General features: G+C 39.8%; 1 protein-coding gene across 3 annotated transcripts in view; it reads left to right on the top strand.

The window, feature by feature from the left end:
* The window catches only part of prrt4b (proline rich transmembrane protein 4b), a 51,180-nt gene that overhangs the window by 23,041 nt on the left and 13,276 nt on the right, over positions 1-14,863 (top strand). Inside the window, exons 1-2 of one of the 3 annotated variants that reach the window (XM_020599518.1) lie at positions 7,443-7,546; positions 12,464-13,591. In XM_020599518.1, coding sequence (XP_020455174.1) covers positions 12,553-13,591 — 1,039 coding nt within the window. In that variant the 5' untranslated portion in view covers positions 7,443-7,546; positions 12,464-12,552. Of the gene's footprint in view, positions 1-7,442; positions 7,547-12,463; positions 13,592-14,863 lie in introns of those variants that run through there. The other 2 variants (XM_020599519.1, XM_020599520.1) reach the window with 2 other exon arrangements.

Genomic DNA, 14,863 nt, shown 5'->3' with positions numbered 1-14,863 from the left:
TGTGTGTGTGTCTGTTGATTAAGTGGTGTGTAGCTAAAAACATTCTCACGACCTCTAGTAACATGTTGTGATATTAAACACAAGAACATATTATGGCTAAGGCTACAGTTATACACGTCATTATAATAATATTAACACCCTGTCTGCTGACAGTCATCAACATTTCTCTCTAGTTATCCTTGACCAGATGTACCCTGTAGAAACTCATAAGCATGACTAAGCATTTAACAGTCTAACTAGACATCCTATCTCCACTAAACATTTCTAATACATAAAGTATCTATCCAATTTCTATCTGACTAAAAATACCTAACAGAAGTTACAGCATTCAAAGTAAGCAGATTCTACTTCATTATAGCTTTAAGATATATAAGCAAGGGAAACAAATGCAATAAAATAACCAAAGCTCAGTAGTTCTGGACAATCATCAATACAGCTGTAATATGCATAAACAAGTAAGATAAAGTTATGAAAGGTAACTAAAGGTATGAGAAGTAACTAAAGCTGATAAAGTAACTAGAGTCTGTAAGACATTCTGACCTACCAATCAAAAACAAAACAAAACAAAACAAAAGCCATGCAAAACATCTGAATGCCACAAGATGGAGCCAGAGAATAGTGCAGGAAGAAGAGAACCAGTCAAGCAACTGGTGAATCTGTCCATTAGAACCTGATGATGGCGTACAGTGGAGAATGTGTTAGGTGTGCCATTTGTGTCGATTCCTGTGAATATTTTTTGTCCTATAGTGAAATGAAATGCATGGACTATTATTAGATAAACCTTTTAAGAATATGGTGATTAAAGCTGCCTGCTGTGACTGGAAGTTGATGAGTGAGGCAAAACATGCAAAAACACTACACAGAGAAATGTCAGAAATGCACAGTAATTGTCTGTGGTTTTGTCCTTTGATGTTACACATTGTTGTTTGATCCTTTGTTAATATAAAAAAAACAGTGGATTAGTTTGAATTTCTCTGTTTTGCACTTAGAAAAATGATTTTGTGTGCAAACTTATGTGTGCAACAGAAAAAGCTTGATATTTTCTTTGACGGGTGCAGCAGGATCCCTTTCAAGCTCAGTCAGGCAGAAAAACATATTCCTCTCTGTGCCCTATGTGCCTGTTACCCTCAACACTAGCTCCCCCCTCTTTATCCAGTACCCCTTATTCACAGCTTACATCATTTGCTTACACCCCCCCCTCATCCCTGCTGATTTTCTATACATTCCCCGCATCACAACTCTCCCTCCCAGGAAAAGAAAGCCTCCATCACTCTCTTCTGGCCCTCCCTGCAAAGCCGCAAGGCCCTCTCACCCATTTTCCCCTCTCAGCACCTCAGACCACCCCCTACTGCTGCCACACAAACTCCCAGCCTTTCCTTTTTGCATTATTTCACCATGGTCCCTATTGTCCTAGCAAAGAGGGACAAGGGGCAGAGGAAAAAAGAGGGGTGGAGGAGAGAGCACTAGAGAAGAAAATGTGCCCTCTCTGTTCCCTGGGCAGGAGGGGTCCACCCACATCTGGGTGTGGAAATTCCGTTGAGGTTTCCTGCTTTTTCTCCTGTCTTTTACTCCTCTCATTTGTCTCATATTTTTGTTTTCTCCTGGCATCATGTGCTTTCCTAACTCTTCAAACTGTGAAATTACACCAAGCATGTCTGGTGTTAAAATACAGGAAGAAAGAACTATAGATGAACTATTAATGATTAAAAAAAATACAAACTACATCATTAGGAGCAAGAAAATAACTAGAACTAACAGCAGTCTAATGGCTACATACTGTATGTTTAGGTATAGTAAATCAAATTCAACAGAGCAAAATGATCTAAAGTTATGCTTTTATCCTGAAGTTTTTTTTTTCATCTGTTCTTCAGTGTTAACATCTGAAATTTAGGAGTACAACTCCATCATCTAAATAGTGGAATCAAATGTGCTTTTGTTTATCATGAAAAAACCATAAACTTAACTATAAGGCAATCTGAGTTTTGTTCACATTCTCTGATTTGCTACTGTAGTAACTGCATATTTTTGCTGTAGGGCAGAAACCTACTATGTCCATATTTTGCCATTTTTATTTTTTTTTTTTATAAATAAATGCTATTGATCACCCTTTACATCTGTCTGTGGATTTTACAAACATTTAAGCAATGAAAAGCATTAAGAAGGGCTTGTGACTAAATCTCATAACTCCATTGGATCCTGAAACTGTCGGCAAAACCTCATATGAGCTTGATTTAGGTAACAAATTTTATAATATAATGACATACAGGTAAGTGACACAGTACCAAATTTAACAATGTGATGTTGAATTATTTCAGATGCACTGGGTTTTTTCATTTCCTGAAAAGTAACAGTTTTGGAGATGGAATATTAGGACCCTTAATAAAGCAACATTAGCATTCATTTAGAGCCACCAGTCTGGCTACCCAGCCACCTTAAGCCCAAAATTCACAGTCCTTTTACCTTTGGTTTTTTTTGTCCACAAACTCCTGAAAGAATATCCAGCTTTATAGCTCTTTACTACTGTAGCTCATTTTGCATGGTGTTTGATGCTGGGTAGCTGCAGGGTGCTGCTGGAAACAATGGACGAGCACAATGCTAGTGGCCCAAAACATTAAGGTAGTGAGCTATATAAAAAATATAGATTACAGCAGCTTTAAATATGGGGTAAATATGAATTTACCCCAAACCCAGGAAGAGGTATAAATGCTGATACAGCACTGGGTTCATCTACCAGTTCTTTATTTCTCTGCCATCTCTCCCATCCACTTCCTTCTTCAATCCGCCTCTCACCAGCTTTCGTGTACAGGCTGTGATCTGCATACATAACAAGCTTAGAGCCTGCCATAGCTCATGCATGTCACACCTGTTGTCTAATAGATGAGCTTTTTTCCTCCAATCATTCTTCCTTATTAGTATGGAAACCACGTTAAAGCCCCAGTAGTTGCAAAGAGCTAATGTCATTGATTACAGATGGCAAACCTGCATCTCACTGGATCCAAACATCTGCACCACAATCCCTTCTGAAACCTCTAGCTGCCAGTTTATTTTAATCAATCTCCTATATTGTTAACTTAACTGTTGTATAATGTCCATGGAGAATAATTGTTGGATAACTGTTTCAGATTTGTTAGCAGGTATCAGGTAAATGCAGGGACCCATGGTAACAGTAGTTCTGTTTCATGGCACGTTGTCATTTTGTTCTTACTTATAAAACAAATTTAACTGTGGGTTAATCTCACTAGAGATTAACTTAAAAAGGTGACAGTTTGAAAAAATAAATGGCAGTGGAGAAAGTGTGATAAGACAACCTCAGATGTCCTCATATGGAAACAATGGATGCAGCTGCATTCTCACACATACAGTAGACATATGTGATTCCACCCAACTCGGAGGGTTTTAGAGTCTTTCAACTTGTTGTTTTGGCCTTAACCTTTGTTGTTTTGGTTTGGTGTCATCGCCCTCATCAGCACTGTTTCCAGATGCAGCAGGCAGCTGTTTTCAGAAAAAAACTCAGATAAACTCACTGCACATGCACACTACCTGCCCAGCAATAAACGGCAATGATGGCTAGCCAATGAACTTAGGGGAGCATGCATTAGCTAAAGAGCCAGAGTTGGTATTTACAGATTGTTGCACTGCCTCCGTGGGGCCAAAGAAATGTTTTTATGCCATTTTAAGGTGTGCTGATAGTAGAGCAAGTTCTAGCTTTAACAAACTTCTTCTCATCAAGTCTGTATGAATCTTTAAACTGAGCACTCACATTTACAAATCATCACAAAAGGCAGATACAGTAATGCTGTGAGAACTCTGTAGTGACAGTAAGGTGAGGATGACACATTACTTATATCACAAGGCCTTTCTGTAAATGCAGATGATTGAAGCACCAAGGTCACCTCAGATCCTCATCTATCATCTTTAATTAGCCATGTCCAATCTACAGGGAAAGCTGTCTGAGAACACATACACATTTTATTCATTTCCATTCAGCTTTAAAGCACACATGGTGCGTTACTCTTGCTTGACACTCAAAACATTCACATGGATGAACAATGGTGTGTTGCATATTAAGAGTTACCAAGTGTGCATTGGATTTCCCCCTTCAGTCAGACTGTATTCATGGATTTTTTCAACTGTCACATTTACACTATGATTGCTACCTTTCTGCACATTGAATGCAGAATGCATTGAATGTCATTAATGACATACCACACTCCACTTATGTAGGTGAATAATAGGATATAGTATGTAAATTGTGAGACATGAATGACAAATATTTAGAGACTTTAACATATGTTGGCACAAAGGCACGCAACTATACTATGCACAAAAACATGCTCCCCATAATGAAAGCAAAAATATAATTACGTTAAAAAACTTGCTGTTCAACAATTAAGTGCTTTTGCGGCTGAGGTCTTATACAGGGTGGGCCCGCCTCCAATACTGGTGCCAGACTCTTGAGTACACGAACTACTTTTCCGTGGCCCACCCTGTGGTTGTATAGTTCTTTTCTGTGCATTGCAGCACAGTCAAAGCACTTTCACTTGCTCAAGGAAACTTCCACATGTGCACTGGAGAGGCTGGGAATTAAACTGCCATCCTTCCAGTTAGGAAACGACCTGCTCTACCTCCTGAGCCACCCCCCACCCCCACCCCAACAATAAAAAGACAGTGGAAGGGTCCTGGGCAGGGTCAGCCAAGAAACTATTGATAGAATCCATTGTTTTCTTTTTTCAAAGAAATAATTTTTGATCTTCACAATCTACCATAATCTGGGACTTTCCGTGTGCTGGAGCCAGTGGCCTGTACAAGTGGAGGACAACAGTATGAAGTCATATTCACACACACACACACACACACACACACATAGACTGAATTCTTAGTATTATCCAGGGGGACGCTGCTCTGCTTCACAGTGTCCTCAAGACACCAGCCAAACTAGAGACAGCATAAGTAGTCCTTTTAATAACACAGGAATATGTGTAAAAGTGCAGGAGGGTATCTTAATTTAGAAGTGGAAGACTGTTCTTAGAATTATAGCACAATACTGAAGCTGTTTTGATTAGCGGGAGTAGAAGCAACATAACTTCACAGCAGGGAAAAAGCAGAGAAGGTGAAAAAAACAACTGTACTCATCAGAACTGCAACTCATTTTCTTACTTGATCTGCTGATTATTTTCTCTACTAATGAATAAAAACATGGATCTTACAGTTTCCCAGATCTCAAGGTGATGTACTTAAATGGCTGGAACCAGGAAATGTTTGACGTCTTTACCGAGGAAAAAAATGACTCCAACAATTCATTGTTGATTAAGTTTCTGCCAAATAAGTAATCTAATAACTGACCATCATTTTATCTCTAATAGTGTATAATTCTGAATCTATGTTTGTTTTAAGCAAAACGTACACTTTTGACACACCAATAAACCACATCTCTGCAGATCACTGACTATTTACATATCTTATTTATTTAAACAGATTTGTATTATTTTCTTTTCAAGGTCTATCATGTGTTATAATGTTTAATAATATATTTTGTTGTTTGCCCTCAGTTAAGTAATATATTTGTAGTATTGCAAAGCAAAATGAGAAATTAAAGGAATTAAAATGTTCTTTTAAAACCTTCACTGCTGTTAAATGAAGCCTGCAGATTTGAAAGATGTTTTTGTTTGTACATTAACAAGAGTAATTCAGTTTTTTCTATGGCATGCAACCAGCTTTAAACAAACTTTGTACTGTCTCTAAAATGTGTCATTCCTATCACCCCCTTATCACATTAACGTATGGTGGTCTTTACTAGTGTGGAAAGTCAGAATAGTGGACTGCATCCTAGGTGCTGAGCACACGTATTTGCAGACATTATGTCGAATCTTAATCCAATTATTTTACATAAAAACCTGACAAGACATTGAATTCAAAGTAGGAGCAGCAGCCACCTAGTCCTGTTCTTACAGTGGCAAAGGGGAAACTAGTCTGTTATCTCACCAAGGTAAAAGTAAAGGTGGTAAAAATAGCAAGGAGAGTCAAGGTCAGATATGTTATTAAGGTGATCTTGTCTGCATTCACCAGTGGGACTGATCCAAACAGGGGAGAGGGCTACATCACAGGAAGGACTGCAGAGCTACTGTTCAGGTAATGATATTTCCTTGGGCTGGGAGTTTGCAGATTGTTTCTATATTTGGGAAATTGGGGGACCATAGAAGCAAAGATATAGGAAATATTGTGGTTTAACTATTGTGCTTCAACCTTGGCACAAAGCACAATGGCGCTTTAACCCTGGTCAGTGATGTCAGTGATGCCAGTTGACAAAATGTTTCAAACTCTGTCAAAGGTGAGTCTTTTCATCCAGGAGGCTGGAAACAAGATGAGTTGCTTTGTGCTTGAGCAGGCTGGGTCAGAGATTAATAAGTCAAAAGCCTTAAAGTGAAATTGGGTTTACAACAACTTGGGTCTTACTTGTGTAGTTTTGACAACCTAATACCCCAAGGAATTATTTCCATATTGGGCATCCTGTATCTCACAGTCAGTGTCCAGTGCTATCATTTATTGCCATCACAGGAAGCAGTGAGCACAATATAGAAGAGAATAAGGGTTCAGAAGCTGGGGTAGTGATGAACATGTAGTAACTTTAATATGGGCGATCAGAGTTTGCTTTGAGATGCAGACTATGACAATGCCCAGTGTCAGTTGTTATCACATCACAGTGATGCTTCAGAAGGGGCAAACTGCACCTATCAGTAGGCCAGAAGTCATATCATCAATCCCAACCTTTACCAACAATGACTGTTACCCTACTTTAACCAACTAGTTATTGTCCCTAAAACTAACTTGAAATTAACAGTGCTGTTCTGGGGCGCAAGGACCGGTGAGGGTTTTCATTCATTTTGTCATTTAAGACTAGACGCAGATCTACACAAATACTTTGAGTCCAGTAGTATCATAAACAATAGGAATGGTGGCCAAACCTATAAAAACAAGACTTAAGTTGTAATATGTTTAATTTGCCCACAAATTTCGATATAATATGAAGACAAGACATTTTTATATGGACTGGTGGATGATCTGTTTGCAAGACCAAAAATCCAACATCACCACAAAAATTATACACGGTCAGGATATACAGCTACATTCAAATTTTACCAGTTTACAGCTTCTATATGTGTGCACATACAGGTGTGTTGGGGCTAGGCAAGTAACTTGCAGGTTGTGTGTTTGCATAAAGCCAATGTATTCTAAAGCCCAACACTGTTTCCCAGTGTCTGTGGCACTTGGTGATCTCCACTAATGAACAATTTGCTCAGTGAGGTGTGACCACAGGCACTGTGACGGAGCCATATAGTGATACAGCGAGTGAGAGAGAGTGAGGGAGTAATAGAGAGAGAGTGAGGGAGTAATAGAGAGAGAGGGAGGGAGGGAGAGTAAGAGGGAGGGAGACTGGAACTCAGTTCCACACAGATGAACCTACACGGGCTCAAAAAGACAGACTGTCCTGCAGAACACACACACACCGCTGGCTGTGGATTCTCCATCTTATTCCTTCCATCTGTAGGTAAGCAGCTGACATTTTTCCTCTGCCTGCACACAGACAGCGGCTTTACCTCTCTCTCTCTTTCTGTATGTGTATGTTAATCCACTGATCTTAGAATAAGGAGCGTGTGGTTCTGACTCCCATATGCAAGCTAGTACATGCTGAGATATGCACTGTAGTAGCAGCTATAGGCACTAAAACACAAACATACGGTGTTTTATCAAATATAGGCGACAGGGTTTGTTGCTGATGTAGCACGGATTAAAGTGTGTGTGTATATATATGTATATATACATATACACTCATGTATTAATATAAATAGCATTTATGAATACCTGAACTGGACAAGACATTTACCACACAAGGGTGAACAGATGACATGAATGTGTATGTGTGTGTGTGTGTGTGGTATGACTGCCCATTTGCATGTGAGTGTAGCACACTTCAGAACAGAACAGTGGCGTCCAAAAGGTGTTCAAATCCTGGGGATTAGCGCAGCGTCAGCTGTCACCATGGTAAACGCAGCCTGTGCTTGAGAGCGTCTTTTATAATCAGCAGGTTCGGTGCATTCATCAAACATAAGCATTAACCCAACACAATTAATGCTATTCTCAAGTATGTTTTATGTTTAATGAAGGGTCAAAGTAGGGTTGGAAAGAGAGAGAGTACACAAGGCATAAAAGATGCTGAGAGAATCACAATAATCTAAGGAAAAGGAAAAATGACATTTGGGTGAGATAAGTTTTCACAGAAGTTCAGAAGAGGCTATTAGCTGTACCGCTGCTCGTCTAAGTGGAACATTGGAATTGGAAAATTGCATTTTAAAAGAAAAAGATTGGCATAGGATCATATGATTCATGTGTAAATAGAATGACTCAGTATGTTGTCTGGCTGTAAAGCCAACAAGATATATGTAACCTGCTGGCACCCTGCCTGTGCCACTACTCATTTGGACTCATGACCAGGGGTCTGGTTATTCTTGGACATAAGCATAGCTCTCATTATGGTCAATAATATCCAGGGACTGCTGACTTTAGCTGGCTGCACCATTTCTCTCTATGGATGTCTTCCTCACAACTCAAAAATGTTGTCAACTGAGGAATTTATGAAATACAGTTATAAATGCTTATAATAAGAATTTCTTTTTTATTGGTATGTGCTTACGGTAAGTGGAAATGCAATTTTTCACTTAAGATTTTTAAATTTTGAGATGCTAATTTGTTTACTACCAGCACCTATAAAGCTTTATTAACTTCTGTTATGTTTTTTTAATCAGTACAACAAGTGTAAAAACAACACATTACAGTGCCATGCAAAATTAAGCACAAACTACACAAAGGGGAAATGTTTGCAAAAGAAATGTTACTGCATCCAATAATGAGCATCCTCTGAAAATATAATCCTGTAGAAATTACTGCACTCAAAAAAAAAAACAACCAAAAAAACCTGACAAGTGATAATGCATACAGTATTCGATTAATGCTTATGGAGACTCTGAACATACAATATATCTCCTTCATCCATAATCGTGTAAAATTAACTAATAAACTCGGCTGAAATATACTGGGTGGGATAAGTGTTTGGTATGATTATTACCATCTAATAAGAATAATTGAACTTGTATATATTGTTACATTCCTCTTTAATAAACTGCTGCAATGGTTTGCTATGGCCATAATAATAGTGTATGTAGGTTGTTAGTTGGATACTTGCTGGTTGTGTTAAGCTCTCTAACACTTTATAAAGCCCTTCAAACATGCTGCTTTATACATAATAACCCCCCGCTGGACTAAAGTGGCCAATCAGACTGAATCTGTACAGTATTGACATCCCTGTACAGTGTCAAAGTCAGGAAAGGACAACAGGAAAAAGCCATAAGCCGACTCCTTAGATGGGAGATAAAACCCATGATGTGAAAGAGCTGTAATTACAGTAAAAACAGAGGACACAACAGCACGTGGGAGGATGCAGATGTAAATACACACTCACAAGCAATTGCACCTACATATACCCATGGAAAAATACTAGAGTGAAAACTAGTGCTTGTGAATATGCACACCCACAAAACAGATTTAAATAAGAAAACAACAGTAGTCATTTGCAGGGAGGTAAATGAATCCATTACCTTGTACTGTGTGCTGTGCTTATAGCATGTTTATTAAATAACAACGCTGGCTACAGTCTCCATTAGTGTAGAGCTTCATTTCAGTCAGTCTGACACACATCACTAATTCAGTCGGTTTCCCTTTCACTGCTTTCTTTTTCTCGCTCGCTTTACTCTTCTTTTCTCTCTCTTATAATCACAGACAGGAAATGTGCTGCTATAAATGTGCTATCAGATTAATTTCAAATAGAGCATTTTCCACAGAGGAATATGGTACAGCAGTTTTAAGCTTGATGTACCCGAGTGAAGAGATTGAATGAGGGCTTCTCCTGAACACACATACATACAGGCTAAACTGAAGACCAGAGTCTGTTTACGGAGTTAATAATAGAGACTTGGGTGAGCATTAGGGAGACTGCCTCAGAGTTTACTCTCCTGGACTAAGAATGCCACAACTGAATGTCAATATGGTGGTTTTGTTTCTCTCTCGCCTCTTCTGCCCTTGTCTTTTGCTCTATTTGCTGCTTCTCCTTCTCTTTCACTATCTCTGCTCCATTGAGCACACTACAGAGCCAGGCCCCCGGTCTTTGTCAGGAGCAGTGAGACAAAACGCCAGTAAAATTATAAAGGAGACTTGTAAATTCTCCACAGACACTTTTTATAGTTCCTTTCCACTTGCTCTGCTGCCTGCCATACCAGACAATGCCTTCACTAACAGGCATGTGGACACAATACAGCACAAGTTGTTTTAGATTAATTAGTGCCAAGTAGTAAATCAATGACTAGTGATTGCTAGATTATCTTAAAATTGGTTTATTAATAAAACCGATTAGTGTATTTATGGACAATGTGTGACAGCTAAACGCTGGTTCTACATTAATTTACAGGTATAACAGTTAAAGCTGCTGTTATCAAAATGTAACTATATATAAATATGACTATATATAAATGAAAAAGACCTAAGATCTACTTGTGTTTCCATGTCAGCCATGACAGGATGAGTCAGCCACCAGCAAAATACTGTCTGATACATTACTTGAGCCAAAGCAAAGAAATTAAGAATGAAAAGCCACAGTGATTGGAACATAACAGGAAACTGGATTAGCCCCATACTGTGGTGCTTTTTCAAATCAGAAGGAAATACAGTAACATCACTCTGACTGAGGGATCCTACAACCACAAACGTACTGTAAAAACATGCAGACAGATAAAACAAAATACTGCAATATGAAGTGATCAGCACTTTGCTCTCTACACATCTTTCCTTGTACACATTAGGTGATACAAAATGAAAATGATACTGAAGCGAAATGTGAGAATGTTAGCTAAACTAAATTATACATATTCCCTGCTGTATAAATAATTGACCACATATGCATCAAATCAACTAAAAGGCAGTCAGGGATAGGAGACAATTTGCCCCCAGGCTTCAAATGTAGTTAAAATGTTTCTATGAAATAAACTTAAGCCTCAGCCAGATATTTTCCCTTTCTCTAAATGTTGTATTTAAACACTGCTCCTGCAAACCTTTAGAAATTGCTGACAAAATGTCTTCAAGAAGGCAATAAGGAATGCATATGTAGGTGTGTGTGTACCTGCCACAGAACAGTTGTACTAACATGCAGAGATCCAGCTCAACTACAGTACAACCGTATCTCTGCATGCATGAATTGTGACCATGTGTGGGTTGGCTGCTGCAAGCTTGTGCACACAAGCACCTAAAAACAACCTCACCTCACTGGGGAATGATTTTCTTACTGTTCAGATAAAATGCAGGGAGTGTGTGGGAAGCTTTATATTTGACCCCTAGTCTTCATATCTCAGCATTTGTTTCATCCCTCTACATGAGAACAGAAGAGCGAGATGGCAGATCAAGTCTTACTCAGTGCACAAGCCTGAGACTCACACGCTGGTAGCTGGTTGATCTTATGTCTGCATACAAAAGAAAATAGCTGGGAGTAGTGTGAGCTGGGATGGATTATGGAAAGTAGGCTGTAATAAACTTGTCAAACAGAAGCTGACAATGAAGAAAAAGTGTGAAATAACATAACAAGAATGAGAGAACAATAGAGAGACCGAGCAGAACATTGCGATAGAAGTTCTCTGTGGATGTTTGTTTCACTCCCACACAAACAGATCTTTCTCCCTCCACTTTAAAGAACAAGCAAATCTGAGATTGAAGGAGCAGGGAGGATCGAGGGGGGAGTTAAGTACAGCTAAAGCATACAGGTTGTTGCTCTCACAGAGGAAATTCCTTGGGTGCTCCAGTCTTTTCACTGAGGCAACAGGCTAGTGACTTTGAACCACTCTGCGCTCCACAAAAGCAAAAGAGGTCCCTCTATTCTTGTGCTGGCAACCCAGACCCTATTTCTTGACTATCCTCCTTTAACCAAACTCTCACATACATGATTTCTTGACTACTCCTCACTAAATAGGACACATATGGGTGCAAGTTCTTTCTCTAACTGAACAGGCCGTGGAGCTGCCCAGCCACAGCGACACAGCCCGCATGTGAGCGGCAGCATGAAATAAACACTGACCACCATATCTAACAGGACACCACTAACTGCCGGTGTCCATAATACTTAAGTTCCTGTTGTGACTTGTGAGGGGCGACCTGTGTTTAGCCTGCTAACTTCAGCAGTCACTTGTAATGGGTGGCATAGTTTCTAAACTTCATTAATTTAATGGTCTGGAAATACAGTATAACAGAAAAGCTGGTCACGTTTTGAAGAAATCAAGAATGAACTGATGCAAATTCTATCATGTTTTCTTGGACCAAACAGTGGATGAAAAGTATGTTACTCAATGTCCTGTGTGTTCTTGTCTTTTAGGCCATTTTTCAGAAACCCAGCAAAACCCACCTCAGGGAGCAGGAGACCGGAGAACAACATGTGACTGATCGTACGCCACTGTCGACAGCATGCTTCGCCTCCAACAGACCTTGATGTTGTGCTTTTGGTGTCTTTTACTCTTTCATAGAAAATCTGTGGCTGATGATGAGGCCCCCTGGGGACCGACACCGTCAAAAGAAAACACACCTGCAAATAAACCAAGCTGGTTTTGGCCCCCATCTCTGCTAACATTTCCTTCATTTTCGTTCCATATCCCTTTTTATGGGAGTTCTGACAGTGAGGACGAGGCTGCTGTGTTGACCACAGGTGCCAAAGGGCTGACAGAACCAATCAATCACTTACAAGATTCAGTTTCAGGGGAAGCGAGCAATTCTGAAGCTTCTGAACCACCCACCACTTTGACTCAGGGGCTCGTAACCAGCGTGACAACGATAAGAGCTGAATCACTTCCCAAGGGGGCATCCGATTCTTCACACAGCAGAATAACGCATAGCAACAATGATACTCTTGTTTCAGACTCCTACTCTTCTACAAGCAGTTTCATAACAAACACTCTGCTCACCGACAGTCCCACCAGCACAAATGCTCCTGGACAAAATGCAACGCATCCTCTTCTGCCACAGAGCTCTACACAAGCAGCCAGACCCAGCACTAGTGCCACTGTAAGACACCTCCCAGAGGAACACACCGATAGAGTCAAGGGTGGAGATTTTACACAAGGCATCTCTACAGTGATGGCACCAGAAACAACAGTTCCCACTGCCTTGACATGGGCAGCAGCCCAAACCACCACAACAAATCCAGGACTTGTGGAGACCACACTGACCAGCAGACACCCTCTGGGGCTTGTTACTCCCCTTGCATCCTCAGAAACCACAAGACCACAACATAGGGCTGTTAGTATTTCCCTTCACACTGTAGAGACCACAACTGGTGCTCACCCCACTCGGGGTGGGTCTGACTTGAGCTTCTCTAAGACCAGGCTGTGGCCTATCAAGGAACTGTCAGGGGTAATCACCACTGCCATGGAGATCGATCACAAACCTGTGCTGGAATCCATAACAAGCACAACTCAGAGCCAAGGGGTTAACCTCCAAATAGCAGCAGGTAAGCAAAGTTAAACAAATCAATAGTAGCTGGATTGACTCAATAGATGTGATCAATCATGTGCAGGCAGGTCTTAAGTGTTCAATAGATGGCTGTCAAAAGGCTGAGAACTGTTCGGCTTGATTGATGATATTTTTGACATGGTAAGTAGTCAAAGGTCTGACATTAGCATCCAGATCCTGGTGAACACTCATTAAGTCTGGAATCAGTGCTAACATGACTGGAAAGAGGAGTTAAGTGTTGAAATTCATGTTTATCTACATTGAATGTTAGAGTTTGTAACTGATTTTTTGATATAATTTGATATTACCCAGTGGTGGTTTCAATGCATGAACATTAGTTCAAACTACAGACTGAACAAATAAATCACCTCAAAATGGCACCCTGAGGAAATGGAAGCTGTGCCACTTAATCAAAAATGTTTGAAGTGTCTACCACAAAACTGTTATAGTTTGGAAGCTTGATTCTCTCTCAATTTGACCAAAGGAGAATAAAGCAAAACAATATGTTCTGCAGTGTGTTGTGGGCGGTTCAAAAGCTTTTTTCAGTGGTGTGTTGTTGTTTACTGGTCCCATTTTTACCTAAATTAATTTGTGCATTTCACAATTGCTACCAGAGACTAAATTGTACAACCCTATTTCAAAAGTTGCAACAATTTGTTTATATATGGGACTTTAAATAGCAATTCAGTTTCAACATTGCATAAATTATTCCTTAGAGAACAGAATAAACAGTAGGCTAATTAATAAAATGCTGCTTGGTGGAGGTTTTGTTCTACATACTGCATGAAGAGAGAAGGCTGAGCTAAAACAGTAGCTGTCCCAGGAGTTAGTACATTTCATGACACTCTGAGACAACACTGAAGCAATACCTCTTTCTCCTTGGCCCATCCCCCAACACTAGTGGCAGCCTGGTGTCTGTATTCTTAATGAGTCTTCAGAGGTAGACCATCCTCCAAGTACAGACACATTCATCATAAAGGGTCAAAGGTCAGAGCAGAAAATGATGAAAACAAAGAGTTGATTATTGTCAGCCAGAGAGGGTCAATGTCCAGCTGATGAAACCACTAGCGCTTGGTGGATAGCAGTGTCCGAAATATCCACTTAGCATGTGTACAGCAGGACATAATGATATTCTGCTTGTGCATATATCGATTAGCTTCTATATTTTAATGCTGCCATCACTACCTGTGCAATAACATTTTGAAAAATTTGAAATTTATATAAATTTAGTCCCAGCAAATGATATTTAATATTCTTATTTCCTCTTTAA

This window comes from Monopterus albus, unplaced genomic scaffold (genome assembly GCF_001952655.1).
Source record: "Monopterus albus unplaced genomic scaffold, M_albus_1.0 scaffold41.1, whole genome shotgun sequence".
NCBI lineage: Eukaryota > Metazoa > Chordata > Actinopteri > Synbranchiformes > Synbranchidae > Monopterus > Monopterus albus.
Note: the sequence above shows the minus strand (reverse complement) of the source record. Positions and strands in the feature narration are given on the sequence as shown.